General features: G+C 49.6%; 12 protein-coding genes across 12 annotated transcripts; 4 read left to right on the forward strand and 8 right to left on the reverse strand.

Annotated features, from left to right (window-relative positions):
* Positions 1-1,658: 1,658 nt before the first annotated feature.
* Positions 1,659-2,338, forward strand: BX661DRAFT_183746 (uncharacterized protein). Its single transcript, XM_051536295.1, has 4 exons — positions 1,659-1,866; positions 1,905-2,000; positions 2,021-2,061; positions 2,138-2,338. Exons 1-4 carry the CDS (start codon positions 1,746-1,748, stop codon positions 2,297-2,299), a joined length of 420 nt encoding a protein of 139 aa, XP_051390943.1. The 5' UTR covers positions 1,659-1,745; the 3' UTR covers positions 2,300-2,338.
* A 2,996-nt stretch (positions 2,339-5,334) lies between these two features.
* BX661DRAFT_183748 (uncharacterized protein) lies at positions 5,335-7,820 on the forward strand (the record flags this gene model as incomplete). The annotated part of the gene is made up of 5 exons (XM_051536296.1): positions 5,335-5,358; positions 5,542-6,094; positions 6,168-6,743; positions 6,785-7,617; positions 7,647-7,820. 5 exons carry the CDS (start codon positions 5,335-5,337, stop codon positions 7,776-7,778), a joined length of 2,118 nt encoding a protein of 705 aa, XP_051390944.1. The 3' UTR covers positions 7,779-7,820.
* BX661DRAFT_32316 (uncharacterized protein) lies at positions 7,792-8,198 on the reverse strand. The gene has a single exon (XM_051539070.1). The coding sequence runs from the start codon at positions 8,112-8,114 to the stop codon at positions 7,866-7,868; it is 249 nt and encodes an 82-aa protein (XP_051390945.1). The 5' UTR covers positions 8,115-8,198; the 3' UTR covers positions 7,792-7,865.
* Positions 8,199-9,375: 1,177 nt separating this feature from the next.
* Positions 9,376-10,793, reverse strand: BX661DRAFT_183749 (uncharacterized protein). The gene is given in 5 exon segments (XM_051536297.1): positions 9,376-9,607; positions 9,702-10,264; positions 10,276-10,351; positions 10,432-10,567; positions 10,578-10,793. The coding sequence occupies 5 exon segments, from the start codon at positions 10,627-10,629 to the stop codon at positions 9,403-9,405; spliced, it is 1,032 nt and encodes a 343-aa protein (XP_051390946.1). The 5' UTR covers positions 10,630-10,793; the 3' UTR covers positions 9,376-9,402.
* Positions 10,794-11,539: 746 nt separating this feature from the next.
* BX661DRAFT_205909 (uncharacterized protein) lies at positions 11,540-12,939 on the forward strand (the record flags this gene model as incomplete). Its single annotated transcript, XM_051538604.1, has 2 exons — positions 11,540-11,549; positions 12,119-12,939. 2 exons carry the CDS (start codon positions 11,540-11,542, stop codon positions 12,937-12,939), a joined length of 831 nt encoding a protein of 276 aa, XP_051390947.1.
* A 477-nt stretch (positions 12,940-13,416) lies between these two features.
* Positions 13,417-14,344, forward strand: BX661DRAFT_183750 (Tetraspanin family-domain-containing protein). The gene has a single exon (XM_051536298.1). It carries the CDS (start codon positions 13,570-13,572, stop codon positions 14,266-14,268), a length of 699 nt encoding a protein of 232 aa, XP_051390948.1. The 5' UTR covers positions 13,417-13,569; the 3' UTR covers positions 14,269-14,344.
* Positions 14,345-15,004: 660 nt separating this feature from the next.
* Positions 15,005-15,775, reverse strand: BX661DRAFT_213743 (uncharacterized protein; the record flags this gene model as incomplete). The annotated part of the gene is made up of 2 exons (XM_051538745.1): positions 15,123-15,775; positions 15,005-15,014 (listed from the first exon to the last, which is right to left on the reverse strand). Exons 1-2 carry the CDS (start codon positions 15,533-15,535, stop codon positions 15,005-15,007), a joined length of 423 nt encoding a protein of 140 aa, XP_051390949.1. The 5' UTR covers positions 15,536-15,775.
* A 2,237-nt stretch (positions 15,776-18,012) lies between these two features.
* BX661DRAFT_183752 (uncharacterized protein) lies at positions 18,013-18,960 on the reverse strand (the record flags this gene model as incomplete). Its single annotated transcript, XM_051536299.1, has 1 exon — positions 18,013-18,960. A coding segment is annotated over one exon (693 nt), but the record flags the coding sequence as incomplete, so codon positions are not given.
* An 89-nt stretch (positions 18,961-19,049) lies between these two features.
* On the reverse strand, positions 19,050-19,763 carry BX661DRAFT_32333 (uncharacterized protein). The gene has a single exon (XM_051539072.1). It carries the CDS (start codon positions 19,617-19,619, stop codon positions 19,146-19,148), a length of 474 nt encoding a protein of 157 aa, XP_051390951.1. The 5' UTR covers positions 19,620-19,763; the 3' UTR covers positions 19,050-19,145.
* On the reverse strand, positions 19,764-20,869 carry BX661DRAFT_32332 (uncharacterized protein). Its single transcript, XM_051539071.1, has one exon. The coding sequence runs from the start codon at positions 20,589-20,591 to the stop codon at positions 19,908-19,910; it is 684 nt and encodes a 227-aa protein (XP_051390952.1). The 5' UTR covers positions 20,592-20,869; the 3' UTR covers positions 19,764-19,907.
* A 739-nt stretch (positions 20,870-21,608) lies between these two features.
* On the reverse strand, positions 21,609-23,101 carry BX661DRAFT_32335 (uncharacterized protein). Its single transcript, XM_051539073.1, has 2 exons — positions 22,743-23,101; positions 21,609-22,619 (listed from the first exon to the last, which is right to left on the reverse strand). Exons 1-2 carry the CDS (start codon positions 22,790-22,792, stop codon positions 21,740-21,742), a joined length of 930 nt encoding a protein of 309 aa, XP_051390953.1. The 5' UTR covers positions 22,793-23,101; the 3' UTR covers positions 21,609-21,739.
* A 281-nt stretch (positions 23,102-23,382) lies between these two features.
* On the reverse strand, positions 23,383-25,188 carry BX661DRAFT_183754 (uncharacterized protein). Its single transcript, XM_051536300.1, is given in 3 exon segments — positions 23,383-24,062; positions 24,295-24,778; positions 24,793-25,188. The coding sequence occupies 3 exon segments, from the start codon at positions 25,059-25,061 to the stop codon at positions 23,649-23,651; spliced, it is 1,167 nt and encodes a 388-aa protein (XP_051390954.1). The 5' UTR covers positions 25,062-25,188; the 3' UTR covers positions 23,383-23,648.
* Between the last annotated feature and the right edge of the window lie 1,854 nt (positions 25,189-27,042).

Raw genomic sequence — 27,042 nt, forward strand, 5'->3', positions numbered from 1 at the left:
CAGCGCCCCGCCGTCTCCAGGCTCACCCCTTGTGCCCACCGTTAAAATCGACGACACCACAAGCTGATTGCGCGTCAGCGTCCCGGTCTTATCCGTCACAATCACTGATACACTGCCCAGGGCGTCGGCGGCGGCCAGCTTGCGCACCAAGAGCCCGTGCCTGGCGAGTACCCGGGAGCCCAGGGCCAGCGACGCACGTGCAATCAGCGGAAGCTCCTCGGGGATCGTGGCAAAGGCCAGGCTCATGCCCATCAGTAATGCGTTGCGCCAGTGCATTCCTTGCGCCAGCCCGGTCACCGCCACAAGCGTGCACAGGATGATTGCCACTATGGAGAGTTTATTGGCTAGCGCACGCATCCGCAGCTGCAGCGGGGTCAGTGACAGCCGGCTGCTGGCGCCCCCGCGGCTGGCTTTGTTCTGTGCCTTGCTGAGACTCGATGCCACCAGGGTGTGGGCGCCGGTAGCCACGACAATGCAGACGGCGCGGCCCGAGCTAACCTTTGTGCCGGCACACACCATGGTCGGGGGTGGCAGCGGCAGCGGCAACGCCAGGCGCCGCTCCGCATTAAGCGGGTGCCCGGTCACATCTGGGCACGCGCCCAGAGCAACCTTGTACGCGCCAGCGGACTCCCCTGTCAGTGCGCTTTCGTCAGTCGAAAAGCCATGGCAGACAGCGACCACGGCGTCAGCGGGCACCGCCTGGCCGTGCGCCAATACGACGACGTCGCCGGGCACCAGCTCATCCGCCCTCACAACGCCCTCCTCCCCGCCCCTCAGCACGGTGGTATTCAGCGGCACCGAGTTTCTCAGCTCCGCCAGCGTCCGCTTGGCTCTCCACTCCGTCCACACTTCCATTCCAATGACCACTAGGATGGCCGCAAGCATCGTCAGGGCGTCCCAGAACTCCCCCCACAGCGAGTAGAGCACCCCGACGGTCAGCAGCAGAACCACCATGGGTTCGGTCATTTGCTCGAGCAGTACAAGGGGGAGGAAGTTCATCTGCTGGCTGTAGTTGATTGGGATGTTGGCTCCAAAGTACACGAGCCGGTTGTGTGCGTCCTGGGGGTCGAGACCCTGGGAACTGTCGACGCCCAGATTGTCGGAGACCTCGCCGAGGGTAAGCCCCAGGGCTGCCACTTGTGGACGCGGCTGTGGAGGGAGCGGAGATGCTCCAGGTGGCTGACCTCCTCCATGCTTGTGCTAATAAAAATAAATTAGAAAGTGGGTTAAATAAGAAATAATTTATACAATACAATGAAAAAAGAAAGAAAAAAGAATTAATAGAGGGGTTTTTTTTGTTTTTGGTTCGAGTGGGGCTTTTGCAAACGGGATATGCAAGTAAAAAGAAAAGGCGTTCTGCGCTTAAAAGGGTTTTCTGTTTTGTTTTCATCTTGTGCTTTCTGCTAGTGTGCCGTCCTTCGTCATCATTCCTTTTCTCTTCTTTTCTCCACACGCATATTTTTATTTTTATTTACCGTTATCAAATTAAATCTCTGATACCCGGTGACACCAGCCAATCCCTTCCTTTTTTAATTTAAAAATCAAATTAAATCAACATTATTAAGCACAAGGCTAAATACCATACTCATTGGCAGAGCTACCCTACCAAAAACAACGACAATAAATGATTATTACAATAATTTTTTTATAAAAAAAAACCAAACAATAGATAGATAGATAGATAGATAGATAGATAGGCTCAAATACCCAACTTTCAAACAAACCCCCCCTCCACACATACAAGGATGTCCTCAGATCCATCATCACCCATTCAACTATCACCCTACGAGCGGCTTCGCCTCGAACCCGACGACCGCATCGCAGTGATGTCTCTTCTGGTATCGCCGTCGGCGCGCTCCTCGGGGGGTTTCTCGGCGGCCAACATTCCGGGCGCCAATACCTAGCAGAGCGCGCGCACCGTTTGCCCAACACTGTCCAAGGCTGGTTTTTCTACCAAAAGTGGAAAAACTACCGCGTCGTGCTCGGCGCAATGAAAGGCAGTGTGCGGTATGGGCGAAAGTGGGAGGCTGCGTCCTGGCGTATGCGTTGGTGGAGGCTGCGGTGGATCGGGCGCTGGGCGGCGCGCAGATCGGGGCTCGTTGGTTGCCGGGCTGGCCACGGCTGTGGGGGTGGGCAGAATTGCAAGGCTGCCCAGGTCCAGTGCTGGAGGGCAAGGCTTGCGGGGCTTGGCGTCGGGATGCTGACCGGCGCGACGCAGGACGCCGTGCATTGGCGCGCAGGCAGACCGCCGGCGTACTTGGTGTGGGCGCAGCAAAAGAAAAACGAGCTGATTAAATAGCGATTTTAATTAAATTAAAAAACCAACATATAGAAAACAACTAACTACTAATTCTCTTCTTCCTCGTCCGAAAAGCCCGGGTTGAATTTAAATTGTGGGCGCTTGGACCTGTTCGCAATTCTCGCGCGGATCTTCTCCTTCCTCGCCACCTCCTCCCAGTCGTCCTCACTGCTGCTGCTGCTATCCTCGCCGCTGCTGTTGGTTTCCGCGCGCTTGCGCTTAATGAGCTTAGCATCGGCAATGATGGCCTCGAGCGTCTGCCCAGGCGCCCTCGCCCCCGCCCTCGCCCTCGCATCGGCAGCCATGCGCGCAGCATCCACCAAGGACTTGTCGCGGCCAGCCAACATGCGCTTCGCCAGCAGCGGGTCCTTGGCCAGCGCCTCAAGCACCTTGGGGTCGTTGATCTCCGCCATCAGCCTCTGCTCCTCCTCGGCCATCTTCGCATCGCGCATTTGGTACCGCTTCAGCTTGCGCTCGCGCAGCTTCTCCTTGGTCTCCTTGGCGTCCGCCCAGGCCTCTGTGCTGTTGCTCTTCTTTCTCGTCTTGCGCTCCTCGTCCTTCGCCGCCTTGTCCTTGCGCAGCTGCCTGCGCAGCTTCTCCTGCTCGCGCTCGGCCGCCAGCTTCTCCAGGCGCTTGGCCTCGCGCTTGGCGTCCAGAAGTGGATCGTGTCCGTGTCAATCTCGTACCGCACGAACCGCCCGGTCGGCCGGCCGCGGAACTCCGGCATGCTCGGCAGATGCAGAAGCGCAAAGCCCTTGGCCACCTCGATGATCGGCAGCTCCTTGAGCCGGAAGATAAACGTCGCCTCGTGCTTCGAGTACGACTGGATGAAGGAGACGAAGGCGAGCTTGCTGCGCGCGTAGATCTCGCGGTCGCTGGCCGCTAGCGTGCGCAGGTGCTCGAGCAGCGCGTCGCTGCGCGTGTCGGCCGGGAACGCGCGGCGCAGGGCCGAGCGCCTTCTGCGCCGGGGGGGCCTCTTCTTGTCTGCGCCGTCCGCGTCCCCGGCAGCGCCGCCCTCGCTCCCGGCATCCTCGTCGGGGTCCTCGCTGTCGCCGTCGCCGTCGCTGTCGCTGTCGCCGCTGGCGTCGCCAACCACGACGGCGTCGGCGGGCGCGTCCAGCGTGACGCCGCCGTCGGCGTCCTGCCACAGGTAGTCGGCGGGCGCCATGGGGATCTTGCGCAGCGCCAGAAGTCGACGTACGTCTCCTCGGACCCCGGGCTCAGGAACACCAGCGCCTGGCCGCTGCGCCCGGCGCGCGCCGTGCGCCCGCACCTGTGCGCAAACGACTTCGGGTCGGTCGGCGGGTCCCACTGCACGACGCAGTCGACGTCCGGGATGTCCAGCCCGCGGCTCGCCACATCCGTGCACAGCAGAATGCCGGCCTCGCCCGGCGGCAGCGCCGAGAACGCATCGAACGTCGCCTGCCGCTTCTTCTGCACCATCTGGCCGTGCAGGGAGTGCACGGAGATGGCGAAGCTGACGTTGAGGAACCGCCGCGTGCGCTCGCGCTCGTCACGCATCGCGCGCTTGCCGCCGGGCACGAGCTCGGCCACCGGGGACAGCAGCCGGCGCAGCAGCCGGTAGAAATAGTCCACGGCCGCGCACGTGCTGAAGTACACAATGTACTTCTGCGCCCCGCCCAGCTGGATGTGCCTGAGGATCTGCGCCAGCTTGCGGTCGGGCGGGCTGACCAGGTACCCGATGCGCAGCGTGGACGGGACGCGGCTCTCGGACCCGCGGCCGCTGCGGTCCTGCACCTGCACCTGGACGCGCACGGGGTTGCGCAGCCCGGTGCGCACCAGCTGGCCCAGCGCATCGCTCATTGTAGCCGAGAAAAGCCCTGTGCGCCGCTGCTTCGGCAGCACCGAGAGAATGGCCGTGAGCGACGCCTCGAAGCCCATGTCCAGAAGCCGGTCGGCCTCGTCCATGACCAGCACCTCGAGCTTCGACGCCGACATGGTCGGCCGCCCGCGCACCCCGCCCGACGCCGTGATCATGCCGGCCTTGGTCTTCTTTCCGCTCTTCAGCCGGCCGCACAGCACGTCCTCCAGCCGCCCGGGCGTCCCCACGAGGATGTCCGGGCCGATCTCCTTCAGCAGCGACATTTCATCAGCCGTATTGGTCGCTGACGACGATCCGCCGACCACAAGGTGCGCCTTGAGCTCCGCTCCAGTCAGATCCAGCAGCTGGCTTAAAACCATGAAAATCTGCTTGGCCAGCTCGCGCGTCGGCGACACAATAATGGCGCCGACCTCGTTGTGGTGCAGCCGCGATTTGCGCCGCTGCAGGAGCGTGAGCACGGGCAGGAGGAACGAGAGCGTTTTGCCCGACCCTGTGGCGGCTTCGACAATGACGTCGCTGTTTTGGAGAAACATTGGGATTGTGGCCTCTTGTACCGGGGTCATGTTTTCGAACCCCAAGCAGGCGAGCGCTTCGAGAAGAGGGGGGCTGAGTGCCGGCTGCAGTGTGTCCCAGGCTTTGCCGAACGTTGGCACCACCGACTCGGACATTTAAAAAAATATGTGTTGTTGGATATTAAATGTGTGAAAAAGAGAATGTTGAAGTTTGGAAAAAGAAAAAGATAATTATTATAGGTGCGGGTTTAAAAAATGGGTTGGAAAGTTTTGTTACTTGATCTTTTTTCTTCTTTTTTTGGACGGGTGATTCGATCGTGTGATTATGCGATCAAGCCTTTTTTCCTCTTTTCTTTACATGGTGGGAGGTAAGGTGGTGCTTTTTGGTGATGGTTAGATGATGATACACAACAACCACTGCATTTTTCAATTCAATATCGATATCCGTGTTAGTCACTTTTTGTCGATCCCGCCACTCTTCTTTACTCCACTCTAGTACAGATTAGTTTCGGTTTAGTAAAAAAAACTTTTTTGTGCACTAAATTAGTAAGCTAATCCAACCTTCACAACCCTCCCCCCCAATCAATCAAGTAAAAGAAAATGAATGTGCGACAAAAGATAAAGGCTAGGATAATTTTTCTCACGCAAAAAAAATAAAAAAAATAGACGACGACGCCAAAATGTCAAAATTAACCGATGCTTCGGTACTCACCAATGCACAGATCCAAAAAAAAATTACAAGCGCAAAAACGCAGCAATTCTTCAATTCTTCAATTCTTCAATATAATCTCTTGTTACATTTTATACTTTTTAATACTTTTTTTGCACTTTACATCTTAATCAATGGCCGACTCCCGCCAAACCCAGCGCACAACTGCGCCAGCAAGCCCAACACAGTGCAAAATTCCAGCACCGAGCCCAACATAGCGCCTGATTCTGACACCGAAACCCCCACCCCCACCAGCACCCCCGCCAGCACCGAGCCCCGCTCATTCAACGCGCGGCGGCTCCTAGGCAGCGTCATGAGCTCAGCCGCGCGCACAATCCACAACCTCGACCGCGCGCCCACCCACCCAGGCCAAGCAGACATGATGAGCAACGTCGGCCATATCAAGCTCAAGCCCGACCCTGCAACCATCCTAATGGCCGCTGGATCGCAAAACCCGCCGCCACCGGACGCTGATCTTGAATCAAATCACGGCGAATTGTCGATTAGAAGGCCCGGGCTGCTGTCGCATTATTTGCAGCTGATCAATATGGACCGCAACAAGGGCAGCCGCCAGCAGGCGTTTCCTGATCAAGCCAGAACCCATACGGCGAGAAGAGCGGAAGCAGAAGGGCGCAGCGACACCACAGACACTGCAGGCATTGCAGATTCTAGGGAGTCGCCAGGTGGCATGTGGCTGGACCTCGAAGCCCGCCAGCCGCGCGTTTTTTACGGTCTGCGCCGGCGCAGCCCGTGCGATCGCGCACACAGGCCTCGGCCAAACGGCGACACTCCACCCACACCCAGACACACCCACAGACAGCCGGCCGGGCTCCGGCTTCTTCGCCGCAATCAATCGCCGAGCCAAGCCAGGAAAAACCACCGCAACATCGTCCGGCATCGGAACTCCACTGGCAGACACCCCAGGGGTGCCCTTCCGGCACCTCAGCGAGGCACTGCCCTGGGCCACTTCGCAGCGACAAATGGCATCAGCTTACGGCACGCCGTCGCCACCGCACATGCATACGCGGCGGCCTAGCATGTCGTCGTTAGCCGGCGACGTCAGCACGCTGCCGCAGTTCACCATTGATAATTCCCCGATCAAGGACTCATTCATAGCCATGCGGCAGGAGCAGGGCGACCACCAGCGGCAGAATATCGTACATGCCATTGATATGCTGCTGCTCCACCAGCGCTTCCTCGTGCTTATTTCCAAGGCATTGATGATGTACGGGTCGCCGCTGCATCATTTGGAGGATAACCTGACGCGCACAGCGCGGCTGCTGGACCTTGAAATGACAGCGTCGGCGTTTCCCGGCCTCGTCATGCTTTCCTTCGATGACTCCATTACGCATACCTCGGAGACTAAGCTGGTCCGGTGCAGTAATGGCTGGGACATGCACCGGCTGGACCAGACTAACCAGTTGCTTCGCCGGTTGTCCATGGAAATACCAAGGTCAAGCAAGCGGTGACCGAATTGGAGCTCATCATGACCGCACCTCCGATCTACGCCTGGTACTGGCAGGTATTGAACTGGGGTGTGATCTCCTGGTCCCTCTGTCTGGTCTGCTTCGGCGGGTCCTGGAAGGACTCGGGTATTTCCTTGGCCCTCGGCCTCATCGCCGGAATAATGAATATGGCCGCGGGAAAGTTCAGCGGATACACGAATTTTTTTGAAGTGTCAGTATCCATAGTCATGGGGATTCTCAGCGCGGCACTCGCCGGCTGGGGTTGTTTTGGCGCCACATCGCTGTCGGCCACCGTCGTGCTGCTACCCGGCCTGGTTATGACCACAGGCGTCATTGAGTTATCCTCCAGACACATGATTGCCGGAACCGTCCGCATTTTCTACGCTCTCCTACTGGCCTTCATTATCGCCTATGGATTGCTAATCGGCGTCGAGATATATAACAAAATGGCCGGCCTTCCTGTCCTCGAGGGCGCCCTCTTAGACTTATCCAAGTGCGAGGCCATTACCAAATGGTCCTGGTTTGGCACCTTCCCCGCCGGCATCATTAGCATCAGTATCCTAGTCAACATCCATTGGAAACACTGGACCAGCGTGACAATAATCGCAGGCATTAGCTATGGAATTTTCTGGCTCTTCAAGTTCCACCTCGGGCTTGACGATCTCGCCCCCGTGGTTGCTTCGTTTGTGCTCGGATTGACGTCCAATATGTGGAGTAAAGTGACTGGTCAGACGGCGTATATGATTTTACTTCCTGGTGAAATGTTTTTGGTTCCTGGGAGTGTTGGGGTTAGGGGTTTTCTTCCATGTTGAGTAAGGATGGAGGGAAGGGCGCCCAGCTGGCATTGCAGATGATCACTACTTGCTTGAGTATCATGATGGGTCTGTTTGCAAGCTCGTTTGTCGTGTATCCGCGCGGAAAACAGCATTCTGCCATGCTTACCGTATAGTGATAAATAACATAGATAATTTAATATGCATTTACATCAACGATTTGGTTTTATTATTATTAAATCCATATAAACAAAAAGAGTTCATTAATCCAAATCTTCGTGAATCATCTTATTAAGACTGGTGGGAAACACATCGGGAACAACCTTGGAATTTTTATTTTGTGTGTTTCCGTTGTGAAACTTGTTTTTGACAAATTCTAATGGCTTGTCAAAGGCACCTTGCTGATATGCAAATAAAATTTGAAATAAAATCGATAACACTAGTAGAACAAGATTTAAATTTGCAGCGCAACGAGCTAATCTAAAAAAGCCAATCACTTTCAAAAATATCATTAAAAAAGTTATAATAGCAAAAAAAATTAAATATTAATAATTAATAATTACAACATTAAAACGTTAAACTATCAGAAAAAGAAAATTTGAGAGGAGTTGAATTAAAAAAGATAGCTTCCAAGAAAGAAATCACAGGTCGGTAGACATTTGTTCGCATTCCCTATTTATAGGATCTCTTCATAGCTGTGGTTCGATAAAAGACATTGTCACATACATACAACTTTAACTTTGACAACAAAGTCGTTTGCAATAAAAAAGCACACGTTCGATTAAAACCCATGTCATTGTTTTCCATTGTAAATATAATTCATCAATAATAAACTTTAATATCACTGATAAAATAAATTGATTTTTGAATGTGATACCCAAACTACATTCCGGATTTATCTTCCCGCCTTCAAACATCAATACCGCCAAGCATCGTTACTGTTGCAATACCCATTCCGATATTACTGGCTCATATCAAATGCCAACAAGACCTTTAAAGCGCCGCCCACACGGCGCTGCTTTTTTTAGTTTTAAATCAGTCATTTGAGACGTCTACTTGGGATCCCCAAAGCTTTTTTAGGCTTCTTAACACTAAAACAGTTCATGGTTGGTGCTGTTGTGGATAGTGCTATTGATGATTTATTAATAATATGATTAAAACCTACTGAATAACCATTTTATTATCGACTATTGGTCTACCGACTTGGTACTTAAACCATTTCTAACATAAGTAAACCCAGATGTGTTGCTAGTTGTGGACGCCAACGTACAAAAGCAACGTACAATATCAACACCCTTTGATTTCAATCAGAGTTTGATAGGGATCAGTGAGACCGATAATTAATCCTACTGCGTAACAACTTTGACCAGCAGGGCGTAGCTGCTGACACACCATAGCTCCGGCGTGATCAAAGCCCTTCTCTCTAGCGCTCGTCGTCTGGATGATGACCAAGAACCCATGCGTGTAGCTCGGACGGCGCTATTCGGCCATGAGGATAACAGCGCCATACCCATTCCTGAATCCAATATGTCGCGACCCGAAGATGAGAGCGTCCCTCGAATGATGATGCCGGCGGCTTGATGCCCGGTTTGCTTATTAACCGCAAGGACACCCGGACAAATGCCACAGAGGAGTTGCTTGCAAAGTGGGCTGTGGTGTCGCCGCAAGTCGATGGACGAATCAAAAATATATCTTCCAAAATTGCGTCTACAGCTTAGACTAGTTGCTTGTATTTTTCCAAGGCATAGACTGTTCAATATAATAGTAAAAATTAAATTAAATGAAGGCTTGTCAGTAAATTCAAATGTCACAATCAACGCAAAACTTGACCTGCCTCAGACGATCGGCATGCTGTCTGAACTCCTCAGACTCAATCAACAATTGTGTGTCTTCTTGACTCCAATCCCTATAATTCAAGGTTGCTATGCCGAAGTAAGGGCATATCAGTGCGACCAGCAAAACAGCTCTCTCATAAGAAAAGGTGGGGTCACTAAAATATGCATCCCTCGAATAAACCAGTGAGTGAAAACTCGTCCCAGCGGATAATGCGCGGCATAAACTTCGCCAGCCGTTTTGTCGGAATAGCCAAGGGCACCCACATCAGCAATGTCAGAATTTTATCAACTTTGGGCTTGCCAATATTACTGTGGAGCGTCTTCAAAGCAGGCAAATTCTTGAGCAACTGCACCATGTCAGAAAAGTCGAGGTGTATCTCGGGCATACTGAGCGACTGGATTCTACTGGGCCATGTGTCTGACCGAACACCAGCAATGAATGCACTTACATTAAAACAGCTGTGTAGCTCCAATGTGCTCAATGAGGTTTGTGCTGAGCTGATGATTTTAAGTGCAAAGCATGTTGCTGCGTCATTGGACGCATAATGGCTAGAGTTATAACGATTATAAAGTTGAAGGTGGCGGAGCCTTGGATGAGAGTTGGTAAATGTGCGACGCTCTTCAAGATTTCTGACGAGATCCGGGCTCAGAGATAAAGACAAGTATTCAAGTGTGCCAAAGTTGCCTTTAAGCAAAATGTCATCATAATGGTAAAACCGCTTAGATGTGCAAAGCACCTGAGGTTTGGAAAGAGTGCAACTTGTCCCAGATTGGGTATAGCTGAGACCGGAAAACCGAAAGAAACAGTGGTATATATTAAACCCCAGCTTTTCAAGACCGGATACACTGTTGCATGAACGATCTCATCTTGAACTAGACCAATCGCCTCATCACCATTTATGCCATTACATTTTCTGTAAATATCAAGCAACCGCAGTGTCGTGCACTCCTAATAAGTCAAAAACTGTCTTCTCTGGCCGCCTCCCAGGAATACTTGATGCGAGTTATCCCAGGCAAGTAATCCGTGCTCAGCGCAAATGGGAACCCCCCACACGACGCATCAACGGATATCTGGTCTACGCCCTGGCACAAACTGGAGCACACACTGTCATCATAGGTTGTTTGTAACTCTGTAAGAACTGGAGCCAAGCCGATCACAGCTAAGTACAACCCTGCGCATATTGGGAACCATATATCTGATGTCATTAGCAAATCTGCTAGTGTTTTGTTTGTACAAATCCACATAACTGCCATAATTATAGGTGAATTGTTAAGCACGAAGTTCAGGGTGTGTGCGTGCAGGAAAACTAATTTTCCATTGAACGAATTAAGAAGTGCCTTAGATGCATCCCCGTCAAATGCAAACCCCACGAATCCAGTCTAACCTTGACCACCTTGGTAACTTTAATCCACAAGAACTGGGAAATAATCGAGTCTGATGGAATTCTGGTGGCTCTAGGTAAGCCAGATAGTCAGACGAGCTTATGCGAACTGCCTCTATCCTACAGACGCGTTCCAAAGTAGTGACACGCCAGATATGGCAGCAATGCAAAAGCTTGTGCGCAATTCATTTGCTCATGAGAGTATTTATATTTATTATACCCCTCAGCTGGACGAACACAGCATATATAGTCGAAATTGCGTTGACAATATTCCAAGGAAGAGTTTGGAATGATGATAATTGAGACTGCATTTTTGTAAAGGCGAAAAATATTGGAAAACGGAATGAAAGAGATGCTCTGCAACTGCGAGAAATTTTGCAGCTTTATAGAAAATACAAGCATAATTGTATTGTCCAAGCTGCATTCCGAATTTATCTTCCCGCCTTCAAGCATCAACATTGTCAATAACAACACTACTGCCACAATATCCATTTCCGATATTCCTGGATTATATAAAATGTCAACAAGACTTTTACAGCGCCGCCCACACGGCGTTGCTTCTAGTTTTGTATCAGACGTTTTTCATACTTTAATGGTTCAATTCTACCGGTACACCTATATCCAGGTGCTATATGGATATCATTGTTTGTAAAAAGTTAAACAATTATTTAAATAAAAATTTTAAAATCAATGAGCCAGATCAAATTTAGACAATAAAAAATGTCAACATGTAAAATAAAAACAGAGGACCATTACAAGTCGATAAAGGTGCATTTGCATATCTATCCTTTGGTATCAACTGCTAAACCCAATCAAAGCTATGAAAATGATAGCTTATTTGAATTTGAATTCGATATATGCATATTTGCATATTTGCATCTTCGCAGGTATGGAATGATATCAGAGCCCCAATTTTTTTTGAATAATTCAAAAGTATATTTAAGAAAACAAACACCCTCATTATTTTAAATGTGTTCACCTTTTTATTATTCGCAAATACATGCTTTATTTACTGAATATTTTACTACACAAATGCCTGGGCCTTTGACTCGTTTTCAAAACATTCCGTTTGACCTGCCGCTGGTGTTGCTAATGATTTTATCAATCGCCGGTGCATTTACTGGTGCAGGTCTCACTGCGGCTGGCGCATACTTGCTGTCAAAATCAGTCCTTGATTTTGCATACTACAGTATTCCAGTGAATATGATTGTTCTGGGCCTTATTGTTCTCTATGCCGCCGCTGTCGGCACAGACGGAGTGCTGTACACGGCCAAGGACACATGCGCACGCTCGTCATAGTCATATTTTTGGCTCTTCTCGGTGAATCTTGGCTTTTGTTAAGAACCTCTCTGGAGCCTATCACAGTTGAGCGCGACTTGCACACAATGTGGCAGAACAAGTACAATGATAACAAACGCCAGCTTCTATGGTATGAGCATTTTTACGGATGCTGCGGTTTCAAGAATGCAACCGATATGCCAAGTTCAAAGCAGTGTGATGACTATGCAGTGCTGGACTATCCCGCGCACGGTTGCCTGCGGTTCATGCGGCAGGACGTGTTCCACCACAGCAAGCTGGCGCTGCAGTGGTGCCTGCTGGCTATTGTCGTGCAGCTTGTGGTCATTGCGTTTGGTTACAGCTTGTACAACCTAGTCTTTACCGACGACACAACGTGGCTGCCCATCGAATCGGCCGACATCAACGTGTACGAGAGCGACGTGGACGGCTTTGGGGGCAGCGGCAGGGGCGGCACGCGTGGCGGCAGCAGCAGCAGGAGATTGGGTTTTTCTGAGGCAGCAGAGGGGTCGAATGCCTCGGCAATGCGCGAGCCAGAGACAGGCGCCGACCCAGGCACAAAGCAAGCAGCGAAAGCGCACGATAGTGAGACCGAGGCTGACGAGCCCTCACCCGAGTCGCCTGCATCTACGGCACACCAGCAGCAGCAGCAGCAGCAAGAGGAAGAGGAAGAGCAGCAGAATGAATCGCAGGATGATGGCGGCGATGCTGCCGCCGCCGCTGCTTCTTCTGTTTCTGCCGGCGCCCCACCCAGCGCAGCCACAGCAGCCACGCCTGCCGCCAAGCCAGCCCCGAAGCAGAAGGGCAAACACAAGAACAGATGAGGCGATGAGCTTTTTGGGGTGAGGGTAGCATTTGTAGCATTTATATTTCTCTCAGCTTGGTGGCGTGGCTTTTCTGGCCCTTGGGCCTTATTCTATTTTATTTTGGCATTTGGTATATTGTGTGGGGGGGGGGATTTTCAATATTATTGATATTTTCAATCGCATTTGGCGAATGGCAGCAGCGCTTGCAAAAACAAAAGCCAAAGAGATTCCGCTCTGAAGCGGCTGCATTGCGATCCTCTCGTGTGTGTTGTTTCTGCCGCCGCCGCTGGCTTTTATTCATGCGTCGCTCGAAGCGGCAAGCACGAGGTAATAATGCGCGCTGCGCTGGTTGGACAGAAACAACACGTCACACACGCGCATCATCCCTGTGTGAATTTATAAATGCGTCTGGCAAAATAGGGAATAGCTCTGATCCACAAACAAAGGCTTATAAAGGCGAGCACTCGCGGCTGCAGACAAAAAGACAAAATATACTTTTGATTCTGCTTTTATAGCCTGTAACTCTTCCAATTTTTTTTTACAATTTTTGCTCATTGTTTTTTCGCACACTCCATCAAGCACAACAAAACAAGTGTTCATTCAGTTTTTTTCGTACACCTTTAGATAGCCCACCACTTTTATTTCACCATGTCGTCTGGATTTAGAGAATACCTCGATGCGATTTCGGGAAGTGGAATGCTCAGAGTGATCCATATGGTGCTGAACGGCGCTGCTGCTGCCGCCGGCATATTCCTGATGGTCACTGGGGTCGCCGGGCTGACCGACATGTACAAGACATTTGGCGGCATCGCGATGCCGCTGACATGCGCCATTCTGGGCGGCCTTGTCACATTCGTCGCGTTCCTCGGCGTCATCGGCGCTATTAAGCGCAGCGAGTACATGTTTGGCACATACTCCGCGCTGCTGACTATTCTGGTTGCTGTCCAAGTGATTGCGCTGATGATCGTATGGCTGCGCCCTGGGCACATCGAGGACCGCTTTTCCAGCGTCTGGGAGGGCCTGTATGACAACGACCAGGACACCATTCGCTCGATCGAAAAGGACCTTAGGTGCTGCGGATTCAAGAGCCCCGTCGACATGGCGGTGCCCGCAAACTGCTCGGTCAAGAAGCACTATGGCTTTGCTGTCGGGTGCCTCGAGCCCCTACAGCACCAGTGGCACGCGAGGCGCAAGTCGATGCTGTGGGCTGGCGCGGCCATTGTCAGCGCACAGGTTTTGTCGCTTGTGATGGGTGCCGAGCTCGCCCGCCGTTACAAGCGCGCCCGCGAGGGCGGCTACCAGCGCGTCCCCGCGCGCAACGAGGGCTCGCCTTTACTGCGCGCCTGAGCCAAAATAAAGCCAAGCTAGGCCCAACTTTTTCTTTGTAATTCTCAAGTGTCTAAAATAAAAATACAAATCATCATCACATTATTATCAACTCAAATCCAACTGTGCGCGCTTGGTCAGCCAGGTCGCCATGCTTTTTTCCAATTAAATAGACCGTCCCGCCAAAAGAGAGCACAGCAATAAGTCCAAAGCTTGCGGATAAACAAGGCATTTGGCTTTTGTTATATCCTAACCAAGTGTATGTGGGAAGCCCTGTGTTGTTGCCCAACTGGATTCTGAAGCTGCGTAGTGATATTACATATGCACTACTAATATGTAAGTTCAGTCAAGCCATACCCTACTAGCATAGCAAATGGGGGAAAATGGGCGGAAATGGGTGGCAAATGAGCAGCAAAGATTGCCATCAAACAAAGCAAATCTTGCTGCTCCAACGGGTAAAATTTATTAGTATTTGCGTTGGAAATAGTAGTGTGCCATATTTATCAGCAGGAAATAAAGTGCTTCAATGATGCCGAATGCACATGCAAAATGCTGGCAGAGCTAATTGTTGCAGCAAACAACCAAGCACCACAATTATGTCGGGCAAGCTGCCAATTTCAGTTGCGCCTGAAACTCAGAGATAGCACCGGCATGAGCACCTGCACCCGCAGTAAAGCTGACGCATAGTGTCTCGCAGCTGTGACAGTTGCTGCAATATTGCTTGGCGACAAACGTGGTTTTACACATTTATGATAAACTAGAAGAGGCTAGATTTAATTTTAACCATACGACAGTATGTTTTAAAAAAGCCAAGGCCAAAGCCAAAGCCAGACATAAAAAATAAAATATAATTAAAATGGCGACCTGTAATTGACCTTGGCCATGTCGCCAGCAAAGGCGCGCGCATCATTCTAGGCACGCCCAACCTCGGCAGGATCGTAGTTGTGCATCCTGGTCCATTCTTTGGTGAGGTCTGGAGGATGGGGGTGGGCTCATCAAAGTAAATAAGGTCGATGCTGAGGGTGGTGGCTGCGCCATCGTGGTTGGGTCCATCCATGGTCCACAGATGGTTGTCGAGCTGCTGCCGCTGCCACCACAGACAATCCACGTTGGCGTAGTGGAGCATGAAGGCCCAGTCGTTGGGGCTGTGAGCTGCGCCCATGTTGCCACCTATGTGGATGTGAACAACAGCGTGAATTGTGTTTTCTATGTCGCTGCGGAAAGTAGCCATATTGCTGTTCTTCTGGACAATCGTGCGTATGTACTCAGGCGAGTACCATACACCCATGTTGCCGTCATTTGAAAAGTTACGCACAAGGCAGTGGCCGCTGGGTTGCTCACATCGAGACGCTGGAATAGGCGGCCTGGTTCTGCTGCGCGCTAGTGATACCGACGGCAGACATGCTAATGGCAGCTATCGTCATGACAACTGAAGATTGTTGGAATCCAGGGTTCAGTGAATGTTCTATGAACGTGGACAGATAAATACTATGTATAAAGATGTATTAAATATAAGTACTATGTACCGGAGAGATGGAAGTACAGCTCTGTTATATGTGTCACTGTGTGACTATTGATTGAATGCTTTGTCTGGCTAAGCAGCCAAGACTGGTTAATCAGTTGATCGCGATCAACCCATATGAACATTGTAGCTTCCATATACCATACAATGTCTCGATTGTAGCACAATTATAATTGTTATTTCTGCAGTAAAACAAATAAGCAGTATATAAATAACTGGTTAGTATTATACTTTTTTAGTCGTTTATAGAATTGCTACTATGTATAAAGGATGTATACTATAGGCAATATGCACTGGGTAAATAAATGAAAAACTATGTGTCACCGTGGCTTAAAAAGGTAAAAAAAATTGTGGTGTGGCTATGCCTGTCTGCATCTGGCTCTGGCAGATCAACAGCAACAATAAGGGCTGGCCTATCAGTTGAATTTGATTAACTAGTACATAGCACAAAATGTTTACAAAAAGTAGGCCTGTATTCAATGTCCTTATTTGGGATATCATTATCTGTTGGTTTCGCTAAATGGTTTTACTATAGATTGCTTTATTACTCTTGTTAAAAATACAGTCAATAGGTCCAGCAAGTAAAGGTAAGGAGACAGTCACAAGCAAACCCTGTAAAGTAGGAAAGTAAATATACTAGAAAACAGAGTATCCCGTCCTCATGACAGAAGCGCCTCAGTATATATGGAAAACAAACTATGGCAAGTGTGTGGAATCTCCAGCGCCGCTCATATGTAGACAACTAGCATAACAAACACTACTGTGATGCACCTCGAAATTACATCAATATCTGCTGTTATCATTCTTTGGCAAAAACATATTCAATTATAACCACTACGTGGGTTGCAACTGATGTGCTCAGAGAAGGGCGTCGGCTAATGTCCTTCATCTGTCTGGTGCATTTGTGCGCACCGACGGGTTTCAGCCCGGGCCACTAAACCGGGTTGCAAACGCCCCGTGGGGTGCTCAGCACTACACTATCTCGAGTTTTGGAAAAATGTATACCACCAATTTGCCCTTTACAATTTCAGCAAACTTTTCCAATGTACACTTTGGATCACAAACAATGCAGTTTAGCAATCCAGGGTTAAGCGGTGAATAGTAAACACCATCTTTGGAGGAGCAATTTATTGCTTTTTAATTGAATAGATCACCAAGCGTCCTATCAAGGGGCATAGCTTTGTTACCTTTATAGCTTTCGCTTTGAATTTATAATAAAAAACTAATAGAAAAACTGCCGCTTGTATAGGGGAGGTTTTTTATATTTTTATATTTCCTTCACAAGCTTGTCTCACTCATTTTTCCTGTATATATTTTATAGATAACTTCGGCCTGTTATTTTACATAGGGTTAACGTTAATGAGTGCTGGTTTGACCATCATATATAATTGAACCAAGTTCATTCTGTCATTCATTTCAAGTTTTCTAATTTGTGTATATTATGATTCACGTTTAAATGTTTTATTATTCTTGGCTCTTTTTGCGACAAGTAATTATTCTCCAGCTTAATAGGAACCCAGCTTATATTGTATCCAGTTCCAAATGAATCGAGCTGATGACCATCAAGTATTTTTTGTTTGACATCCCCAATTGTTTTGTTAATATCCATTGCACAGACAAAAATCTCTTTTTAAATAATACATATTTAACGCCAGTGTTCTTTTCTGCCCGGGCGTTGCATATGCCAGCTCCAAAAACATACCTGCAGGGTTTGTATTGTCGGGTTCAGGTCTGCCGAGATTAGGTCCAAGGCCCATGGTGCTTTAGGTGTTAAAATAATATAACAGAGACAATAGATAAATAAAAATGAAAGCAAGAAAGTAATTAGCGAGGCTGAAAATATCCCAATAAATGTATTTGTAGAACAGCTATTTTGCGTTAATGTTATATTTCAATTGATGCGGTGGTAGTAAAGCTGCTGCACACTAGGCTACAATCGCTAACGCAAAAATGGAAAATGGACGTTTCCCCTTCTATTTTCTTTCACGCTTATTAGTTTATAATTAAAAATTGTCCTGGAAATGTGAATTGTAGAAAGGCAGCCAGCAAGCGCAGCTTTGTTCTTGCGCCCAGGTAATGCTTGAATTATTCTACATGCTGCACAATGTATACATGGGGGTGGAAATGGGCAACTGAATGAAATATAATGAACTTGATTTTTTTCTAATTAAACCAAGTTTTTTAATTTTTAAAATAATATTGCCGACAAATGCTAGAGGATGTGACATTCATGCATTAATTTTACATACTATATTATTTTAAAATGCTAAAGTTGAATTCAGTCATATTTTCTTGCGTTAAAAATAAAAAATTAATGAATATGCTAGCGTGAGTATATTAAATTAAACCTATATGTCAGTACAGGGTAAATATGTTATATACTTGGCCAAAAAACAGCACAAACCAGTTGTATACGCAAGTTGTCACCATGAACTAAACGCACAAAAAATAAATAGCGATGTGAACATATAGCAACTAGTCTTTTTTACTTTAAATCAAGTTTACTTTGCGGTCAAATACAGACATAATAACCTGATCGGCTCGGCGTAAAGACCGTCCGCCAGCAGTCATTCCATTCAACAGACCCCAAGACTCCTCAGAAGCCGCAGAATTCTCGCGCGGCGCGCTGCCTTCGGCACCAGGCAATCTGAACACTGAAGGCGGCAGAGCATCCTCGATCGGCGCACCAAGGAAAACCGACGACGAAGCCATCGAATCAGCATATCCGCCGACAGAACCCGCGCCAGACGACCCATTAGTTGATGCGCCCGAACGGCGCAAACGGTGCTTGTTGGAATCGCCATGTTGTTCGCCCGTGTATTTGGCTTTGCCCAGCGCAGTGATGTCTGTGGGCTTGGATGCCCAGGGGTAGGAGTGGCTAGTGGAGTGAACAGGCTTGAAGGGGCGGGAGAAGAAAGATGATGGAGTTGCAAATTGTCCTTCACATTTAAGTACATCGTAGTAGGTTGGGTTGTGCTCGTCGCTTTTGTACTGCTGCTGCTGCTGTTCCTGCTGCTGTTGCTGTTCCTGTTGGTCCACTGGTGGTGATTGCGTCCCAGTGTGTGTGTTCGGTGCACGCCTGGCGTATTGCGACTCACTAAGATGGTGCCGTGTGCCGATGGGGGCGGAGGTATGACATGTCAAATGGCAAATGGTAATAGTGAATAGCAAAAATGAATATAAAACTGAATGGGCAAATAAAAAACAATTTCCCTAAAAAAACTCGGAATGCGAAATACAAAAACACAATGCACAAAAAGCCATTCTATGGGATAAACACATCGCACTAATTTTTTTTCAATTTCAGCAAAAACAAACGATTAAAATGGTAGAACATATATGTACTCCAAAAAAGACGTTAAATAAAAAGCTTAATTTACGCGTCAAACCCCATCCGACGGATATACTCCAGCTCATCGTCCGCCGTCAAAGCATCCGAGCCAGTCCAAATCATTGAGCTATTCCTTGGCTTCCTTCTCGACTCCCCAGACTCCCTCCGATTGAAAATATCATTAACCCTCAGCGGCTTCACCCTCCCAAAGATGCGATCCGGATTAACCCGCTCCTGATTCATTAACCCGCGCGCCAACTCAGGTGTCGTAGCCCACGAAGGAATCCTAAAGTCATTCTTGCGCTTAGGCGCTGGCGAAAACTCCTCATCAGAGTACTCGTCGGAATAATCAGACTCGATTTCTGGCGGCGAGTTAGACCCATCAGGAATAATTGATGTGTAATTGCTCACACGCCCGCGCGGCAACGGAGTCACCATATTAGCAGCCGCCGCCGTAGTAGCAGCACTTCGCTGTTGTTCTTGTTGATGAGCCTGGTGCAAATCGGGAGTAGACTGCATGCGAATAATGCTGGGCCCCTCTTCTTAGCATCCTGTTGCGATACACGCGTTGATGCACCCTCATCATCCGAAAAGAACGAAGACCGGAATGACGAGACCCCGAAAGCCTGCCCTCGGCGATATTGATCAGCCGCTTCTGCGACCCCAGCTGAGATGGCCGCTTAGCCCCTGCCGCTGCAGATGAAGACATATTGTTGTCCTCAAAAGTCCCTACCGACGAGCCAGATGAAGACCGACTATCACTGGTGCGGCGCAAGGGTACCGCCATGTCCTTGTACGTGGGCATGACTAGCTGTGCCCGGTTCCCACCGCCATGCTCCGGCCGAGGCTGATACGGTGTCTGGGGACTGTTGACGTCATAGGGACTAGCAATAAGTGTCTTCTTCTTGGCCACTGGGTTAACCGTTGGTGTCTCAGGATCAGCAGCGGAAGCAGCAGCGGAAGCTGCGGCAGTGGGTTGAACCAAGTTGGTCTGAGACTTCCAGCTGGACGGCGACAGCATCGATATGACTGACGAAAGACCCCATCTGCCCGAATCCACCGAATCCGTCTTGACACTCTCAGCCAAATGCTCCCACCACTCGATCTCGACCCGGCATTCGAGCGAACAGGCGCCTTACCCTTAGAGGACATTGTAATAGCAGTGGCGGCACTGCCGCTGGTACCGCCATTGCTGCTGCTCACAATAGGCAGGGGAGTTGGGCGAGAACGACGATCAGACGTTTGCGAGCGCAAACTAGACTGGCTAGACGGCCGCGACATATTCGGGCCTGGCCGCGCAACAGACTTGAACAAGGGCTGCTCGTTCGCCGCCGGGGCCACTTGGTGTTTGGTAGCAGCAGAAGCATTTATCCGCGCTGCCTCAGCCTTACGTGCCGCCTCGCGCATCGCCACTGTCGATGACTTTTGTCCAGCACCAACAATCTTGGAACTCGGAATCTTTCCAATTTGCGATTTCGCTGCGGCCGTCATCGGCACGCGCTTCACAGGGAGCTCCACTGCCGATGACGAAGATAAGGAGGACGAAGCTGAAGAGGAATACGAAGAGGCAACAGCTTTGTAGTATTTTGCGCAGCACCAGCGTACCCGGGTCGCATGGTCACCACGGGATTAGCAAACGCTGATACGGGCCCGGATGCGGCCTTGCTCGGTGCATCGGTAGGTTCAAACTTGCGCCTAAACTCTGCCACACGACCAGGCCCAGTTGCTGTCGAGGAGCTCACCGGCGCACCAATCCGCAATCCGCCAGCACCAGCATACCCTGCGCGAGAATCGCTGCGTGGTGGCAACATTAGCGACACCTCGGGCTGTGCCGGAGTGGCATCACGAGTATTCTGCGACGCTGTGGCACTAGTTTGTGTGCGCAAAACGGGTTTCCGCGAAATTCCTGTTATCGGAACAGTGGTATTCACAGCATGACCCAAAGCCGGACGGGTCCGGCCCCTTCCCCTGCCACGACCCCTAGCCAGCGACGACGCCGTGGGTGCCATCAGTCTGCTCTGCGGCGGCTGTGGCAGCTTAGACGAGGATGACAATCCTGGATGCGTGGCCTCCACTGGAGTGGTCCGATCAGAGTCCGAGAGTTTGCGCTTCGGCGGTGAGCCCGCAGACCTCCTCATACCCCGCCCTCGGACACGTCATCACAGCAAATGAAGAAGAGTCGCCGCCGAGCCGCACATCCATGGGTTGCCGGTCTATGACTAGTCGACGAACAAGTCATCCGAACGCGCAATTCGGTCGACATATTCCTGGTTATCATCGCTCCGCTGCCGCGATCCTGCCTGGCTATCAAAACCGTCGGGACCGACAGGGCTTGGCGGCAGCATCCGTGAGACATCATCGATATTGCGAAGCATAGTCTCTATATCAGACCCCTCAATAGGCGCGTAATCCTCCGCCGAGGTATGCATAGACGTATCACTCGCCGAATTCTCTTCCGCCTCGTCATCCTGCCCCAAAGGCTCTCCCAAAGCCTCGGGCTCTCAGAGATCGCCCCTATTGTCGTATTATTGCGTGAAAATGCAATTCGAACCTTTTGGAATTTGTCCCGCACTTCATCCTCAGACTTTGTCAGCTCCTCTCCTCCCCCTGTCCACCACTACCGTCATCCTCGCCCGAATTCAAACGGAATGAAAGCTGGTCCGCGGTTCTAGCCGAAAAATCAGGACTAGACTTGACCGATGATGGCGCCGAAGATAACATAGCCTGCTGCTGCTGCTGCTCCCGATACTGCTCCTGCCGCTTCGCCTGTAAGGATAGCCCCCGAGCGCCATATTGATCGTGCTAAAGGGCTTGCTCTTCTGCCCAGCCTCTGCGCACGCTCGTGGATGGGCGGCTTCGGCGGCGAGTTGTGGTGGTGGTGGTTCAGCAGCATGTCGCGCAATGTGGGCACGGGCGCGCCCAGTGTGAATTTTGGTGGGTTTGTTGCCAATGGGCCCATCTGCCCTCTCTGGTCCTGGTTCTGCTGCTGAGGTGATGTGCCACAGACATATCAGACAGAGCCGACATGGGAACTCCGGTGATGCCATAGTCATATCCGACGAAGCCGACATTGGCATCTCCATAGCCCGTCTCTGCAACTGCAGCAAGTGATGTCCATTAGCCAGAGCCAGACCTGAAGCAGAGCCCTCCTCCATGCGCTCCAACTGCTTAACCGCCGCCGCAGTCTTTGCCGCCGCACTATTACTCCGAGCCAACCCTACAGCGGCCTCTGCAACCCCAGCACCCTGGCGAATAGTGGCCAGATACGGAGACTTGGGAGGCAACATGCCCATTTGCGCAATAGTCATGTTCAGGGTATTGCCCTGGAGCGTCCCGTATTGCGAGCTACCGCGTCTCTTAGGCATCCGCATCCCCAGCGACTGGATGGTGGCTGTGTTAAATTTCGAACCGAGCGGGGAGAGCTTGAAATTTGGTTTGCCTGCGAATACGTCCCGAACATCCATACGCGATCTGCCACGGCGCTTCACCGACGAAGTCTTGAGCGCCTCCGAAATGGCACTAGACAAAAAAATAGAACACAAAAAAGGTTGGGAGGGAAGCGGTGCTTTTTTAGTTTGCAAAAAAAAGCATGGGTTTGTTTACATTTAAAATTTGCCAGCTTTTTCTTGAAAAAAAACTTACATGTGAGGTTTTTTTGTGTTTTTCATCCCGGAGATGCTCTCCAAGTACATGGTCAGCCACTGGTCGTTTTCCTGTAATGTAGCCTCCAATCCTGATATTTGGAAATAAAGGCATTATCCCAGTCGCGCTTCTTCCCGCCTAGCCACGAGCCCGCCGCTATTGAGGACAAAGAGCCCGCAGTGCTGGTATCCGAGGCCATTGACCGCACAGTGGAGTCAAGGTACTGAGTTTGTTGTTGATTTTGAATCTGGATTTCAGACATTTGAATTGAAAGATAAATATGGTATAGAAAAAATAAATATAATGCTGGGTAATAAAATAAAATGAAAGCGAGAGAAAGAGAAAATTACGTATCAAAATAATGTTTTTTGTTCTTTCCTTTCAAAGATGGATTGAGTGAGAACGACAAAAAAATGAGCAACAAGCAAGCAAATTTACAACGCGTTGATTGACAGGTGAAAATCCAGTCAATTGAGCTGATTTTTTATTTTTGTGTTTGTGTTTGTCAGTGGCACTCGGCAATCGTGCATATACCTTCTGTTTGTTGACATTTTGCGAGTGAAAATGGGAATAGGGAGGGGAGGGGAGCGCATTTATATATGCTATTGGCAGTATCCTGAGCGATTATCCCTTGAAAAAGTTAAAGGCATGTAAAGGTTTATTAAAGATTGATAGGATAAAGAAACACGTAAGGTTAAAGAAAAAAGTTGGAAAAAACCAACTAGCTAAAAAAAGACGAAAAAAGAAACGGAATCTTACATTGCAACTGGAATGCAAATGTGGGTTCAAAAAAGAGTGTAAAAAAGAGGGGGGATAGTGGCTCACAAAACATATTCGCGAGCAGTTCCCAAACTGAAAAATGCAAAAAAATAACACAAAGAAGCGCAGTCTTTCCTCGAGGGGGTGTTAGCGATGGCATCCGATAACAAATTCCGGAACCTGGGGAAGGTACGAGTATGAGCTCAGCTCAAGCGTATACAGATCATCAAAAACCTCCTGGCCGTTATACCCGCCATGCAAGAACAACCGGCCATCGTGCAGCGCACACGCGTGGTACCCGCGCGGAATCGGCGCCGACCCGTAGATCATCCGCGTCTCCCACCGCAATGTATCCAGCTTCAGCATCAGCACCTGGCTGGAGTAGTCCGACCCGTCGTGGCCGCAGATGACAAACAGGTACATGCCAACCAGCGTCGCCGAATGTGCCAGCCGCGTCAATGGCGGGTCGATCGCCACGTGCGACCACTCCAGCGTGTCGAGGTTCAGCAGCGACGTGTCCCCGAAGCACTCCTGTCCGTCGGACCCACCGAACACGACCACCTGGTGGCCCACAAGTGTCGACGTGTGGTACCGCGCGGAAAAGGCCGCCCGCCCGTCGTCTCCACCTCCTCCCACTCATATGCGCCCCCGGCCAGCGGCTCCGCCCGCACCCTCCAAAGATCGTTTAGCGCCCGGTGCCCGTCGCCGCCACCGAACAAGTACACAAACCCATTGTAGTGGAAGCACGTGTGCGTGCGCCGCGGCGACGGTGCCGCCGGCCCGGAACGCGCACCCGCGTCCACGCGTACGAGCGCGTGTCCAGCACAAACAGCTCGTTGAAATACTGCGTCCCGTCGCCGCCGCCAAATACAAACAGCCGGTGGCCGACAGCGGTTGTCGTGTGCGCGCGGCAGGGCGGCACGTCATCGCCGGTTGTCTGCATGCGCGACCAGAACATCGTCTCTGTATCCAGCACGTACACGTCGCTGTAGCACACAGTGTTGTTCCATCCGCCGAACACATACATATTGGATCCGATGATGCTGACCGTCTGGGACCGCATCTTGGGCGGCCGCGCGCCCCATGTCTTTGCCTGCGACCAGTACATCGATGGCGTCGGAACACGCGCCTCCACAGTGTCCAACCCGGTATCCATCTGCCGCGGCGCAGCCACGCCAGGATGCGTCGTGTTGGTGTGTGGCCGCTTGTGAGCGTCCCGAGTGCTCGTCCGCTTGGTCCCGCTGCTGTTCGTGAGTGATCGTGGCCCCGACAGGTTGCTGGCTATCGCCACAGTACGCCGCCGTCAGTGGTGTCGTCGCCGTCGTTGTGCCCGTGGGCTGCGTCCGGATGAAGAAGCCCGGCCGCTGCTGCTGCGGAAGCGTCGTCGCTTTCGTCCGTCCTTGTGTCCTGGAGGAGCGCTGCTCTCAGGCTGCGCAGAGGTGCACGCGTCGTCATGCGCGAGGCCGTCAGGGCCGCCTGTTGTCTGTCCATCGCCACGCTTTCTGCAAGCTGAAGCGTTGGCAGCGGCACTGAGGGTGGCAAAGAAGAGGAAGAAGCCATGAATCTAGAGTAAATAAAAAAGGAACGAGGGTTATTTTTTGTATATATAAGAAGGGTAGATGGAGAACAATAGCAGTAGTAAAAAAAGTAAAAAAGTTTGTGTATGGGTTATGTGTCAGAAGGAGGAAAATAAAAAGGTTGTATTCGTGTTATGCCTGTAGTTTGGTGCTGCTGTTGCTGTTGCTGTTGCTGTTGCTGTTGCTTTTGTGTGAGTATATAAAAAACAAAAGTATAATATAAGGCCGAGATAATGCGGATAAGAAAGTAGTAGAAAGTTAATAATAATTAAAAAAATATTTTTTTTGCAATCACACAAAAAAAACTATAAAATAGGAGTTGAAAATAAAAAAGAAACAATTAAACGCTAGAAGGGAAAGCGGGGAAGAAAAGAAAAAGAAAGAAAAATGAAAAAAGGGTTTCAAGCAACAGAAAATAATGGTGGATGCATATTTATTTGTATGCACTCGCCACCATTCCAAACACCAAACACCACCAAATAAAAATTCGAGAGTTCCGCTGAGCCTTTTTTTGCTTTTTCTCAATTAGGAAATACACCCACGCCAGGTGGTGGGGGGATCGGCGATTGGTGATTACGGCTGGCCGGCAGGCGGCGCTGCTATTTAGAAAGGAAATGCAAAAAATGGAGGAAAAAAATAAGCAAGTTTTTTATTGTTGTTTTTGCTTTGTCGGCGAAATCCCGGGATCATTCCATTACTTGTATAAAAATAATGCTGCTGCAGTCATTTAGCCTGTTCAAATAAAAAATAAACTTTTGTCATTAGCGTAGATCAAATGCGCATGTGTTTTGGTGGCACGAAAACGCTTGATGTTTAGATAAAGATTTTAACAACACAGCCGCAAACAAAAAAGCAAAACAAAACAATAAAGTGACACATACACATCATTATCATTATCACTATCGTCATTAAAAGCAAATTAGGTTTAATCAAGAATACAAGTTATAGACACATTCGAAACAGCAATTTGATTTGTAGAAATCCCCGTTCGACTCTTTCTCTCATCTTTTGAATACTGCTTTTGCTCAGCTCAATATTGATCAGATCACCACAATCAAATCACTGTAAAAGGTGGTGATGGCCAGTAATGCTATAAATAGCCAATCACATCACAGTACAAATACGTCGCCAATTTCGATTGGCCCTGCCATACAAAGGCCAAAAAAGCAGAATCCCCCAAATGCACGCGTGTAAAATTCAAATATTCAGCGTGTGGGCGATTAGCAAGCGGAGCAGGCAAGCAGCAGGCGGGGGGAGAGGGGATTTTTTTCTTCCGCCAACTGCTTTCGACTTTCCAAACCTCCCTCCACACCCCCTTCTTTCTGGCTGGGCCTAGCTGAAATGGAACAGAAAAGAAGAAATTACGCGTTCAAACGAAAGCAAAAAATGCATTTTCGCCTGCGTCAATGACAAAAGTCGCAGTTTTCTCATTTGGCCCAGTTCATTTTCTCGCGTTTAAAAAATTGCAGCTTATGAAAAGAGGAAAAAAACGTGATTGAAAGCTGGCTTGGCAGAAAATAAACCAAAAAAAACCAACCAAAAAAATTGTATTTTTTAGCCGTTTTTTCTATTTTGCAGTACTATTTCCCCTTGCCAAAAGATTTTTTATTCGGTTTTTTTCGTCCTACTTACACTGTAGGCTCTTCCTTACTTATTTATAACGCTTATATACTTCCTGTGTGTTTTCTCATACCAAGCAGTTGCCACTCCCGTTGTCCTTTAGTACCTTTGCTTCTCGTTCTGCCTTGAAAAAAGGTCCTGGAAAGGAGTACGGAACGAGCCTTGAAACGCGCTTGAAAGATAGGGCCTAAAAACAGCCCTTTTCCCATTTTTCCTGCTTATTTTTATTATTTTTTCTCACAGCCTCCAAAATTTTCTTTATTTTGGTTTTTTTCCTCTCCCCCTCCATCCAACCCACCCTTTTCGCATTCGTTTTTTCTATTCCATCACATTTTGTTTTTACC

This window comes from Kickxella alabastrina (assembly GCF_025024165.1).
Source record: "Kickxella alabastrina strain RSA 675 chromosome Unknown BX661scaffold_14, whole genome shotgun sequence".
NCBI classification, from domain to species: domain Eukaryota; kingdom Fungi; phylum Kickxellomycota; class Kickxellomycetes; order Kickxellales; family Kickxellaceae; genus Kickxella; species Kickxella alabastrina.

What these genes read in the sequence shown, in the direction of transcription:
- BX661DRAFT_183746 (XM_051536295.1), top strand. Translation starts at nt 1,746, where the DNA reads ATGTCCTCAGATCCATCATCACCCATTCAACTATCACCCTACGAGCGG. An exon ending in GTCGGCGCGCTCCTCGGGGG is followed by an intron (nt 1,867 to 1,904) that starts GTTTCTCGGCGG and finishes GCCAATACCTAG; the next exon opens with CAGAGCGCGCGCACCGTTTG. An exon ending in ATGCGTTGGTGGAGGCTGCG is followed by an intron (nt 2,062 to 2,137) that starts GTGGATCGGGCG and finishes GGGGGTGGGCAG; the next exon opens with AATTGCAAGGCTGCCCAGGT.
- BX661DRAFT_32316 (XM_051539070.1), bottom strand. Translation starts at nt 8,114, where the DNA reads ATGATATTTTTGAAAGTGATTGGCTTTTTTAGATTAGCTCGTTGCGCT.
- BX661DRAFT_183749 (XM_051536297.1), bottom strand. Translation starts at nt 10,629, where the DNA reads ATGGTTCCCAATATGCGCAGGGTTGTACTTAGCTGTGATCGGCTTGGC. An exon ending in CCTGGGATAACTCGCATCAA is followed by an intron (nt 10,352 to 10,431) that starts GTATTCCTGGGA and finishes TGATATTTACAG; the next exon opens with AAAATGTAATGGCATAAATG. An exon ending in AAAATTCTGACATTGCTGAT is followed by an intron (nt 9,608 to 9,701) that starts GTGGGTGCCCTT and finishes GGTTTATTCGAG; the next exon opens with GGATGCATATTTTAGTGACC.
- BX661DRAFT_183750 (XM_051536298.1), top strand. Translation starts at nt 13,570, where the DNA reads ATGTCGTCTGGATTTAGAGAATACCTCGATGCGATTTCGGGAAGTGGA.
- BX661DRAFT_32333 (XM_051539072.1), bottom strand. Translation starts at nt 19,619, where the DNA reads ATGCAGTCTACTCCCGATTTGCACCAGGCTCATCAACAAGAACAACAG.
- BX661DRAFT_32332 (XM_051539071.1), bottom strand. Translation starts at nt 20,591, where the DNA reads ATGACGGCCGCAGCGAAATCGCAAATTGGAAAGATTCCGAGTTCCAAG.
- BX661DRAFT_32335 (XM_051539073.1), bottom strand. Translation starts at nt 22,792, where the DNA reads ATGTACTTGGAGAGCATCTCCGGGATGAAAAACACAAAAAAACCTCAC. An exon ending in AACACAAAAAAACCTCACAT is followed by an intron (nt 22,620 to 22,742) that starts GTAAGTTTTTTT and finishes TTTTTTGTCTAG; the next exon opens with TGCCATTTCGGAGGCGCTCA.
- BX661DRAFT_183754 (XM_051536300.1), bottom strand. Translation starts at nt 25,061, where the DNA reads ATGGCTTCTTCCTCTTCTTTGCCACCCTCAGTGCCGCTGCCAACGCTT. An exon ending in GCTCGTACGCGTGGACGCGG is followed by an intron (nt 24,063 to 24,294) that starts GTGCGCGTTCCG and finishes GTGGGCCACCAG; the next exon opens with GTGGTCGTGTTCGGTGGGTC.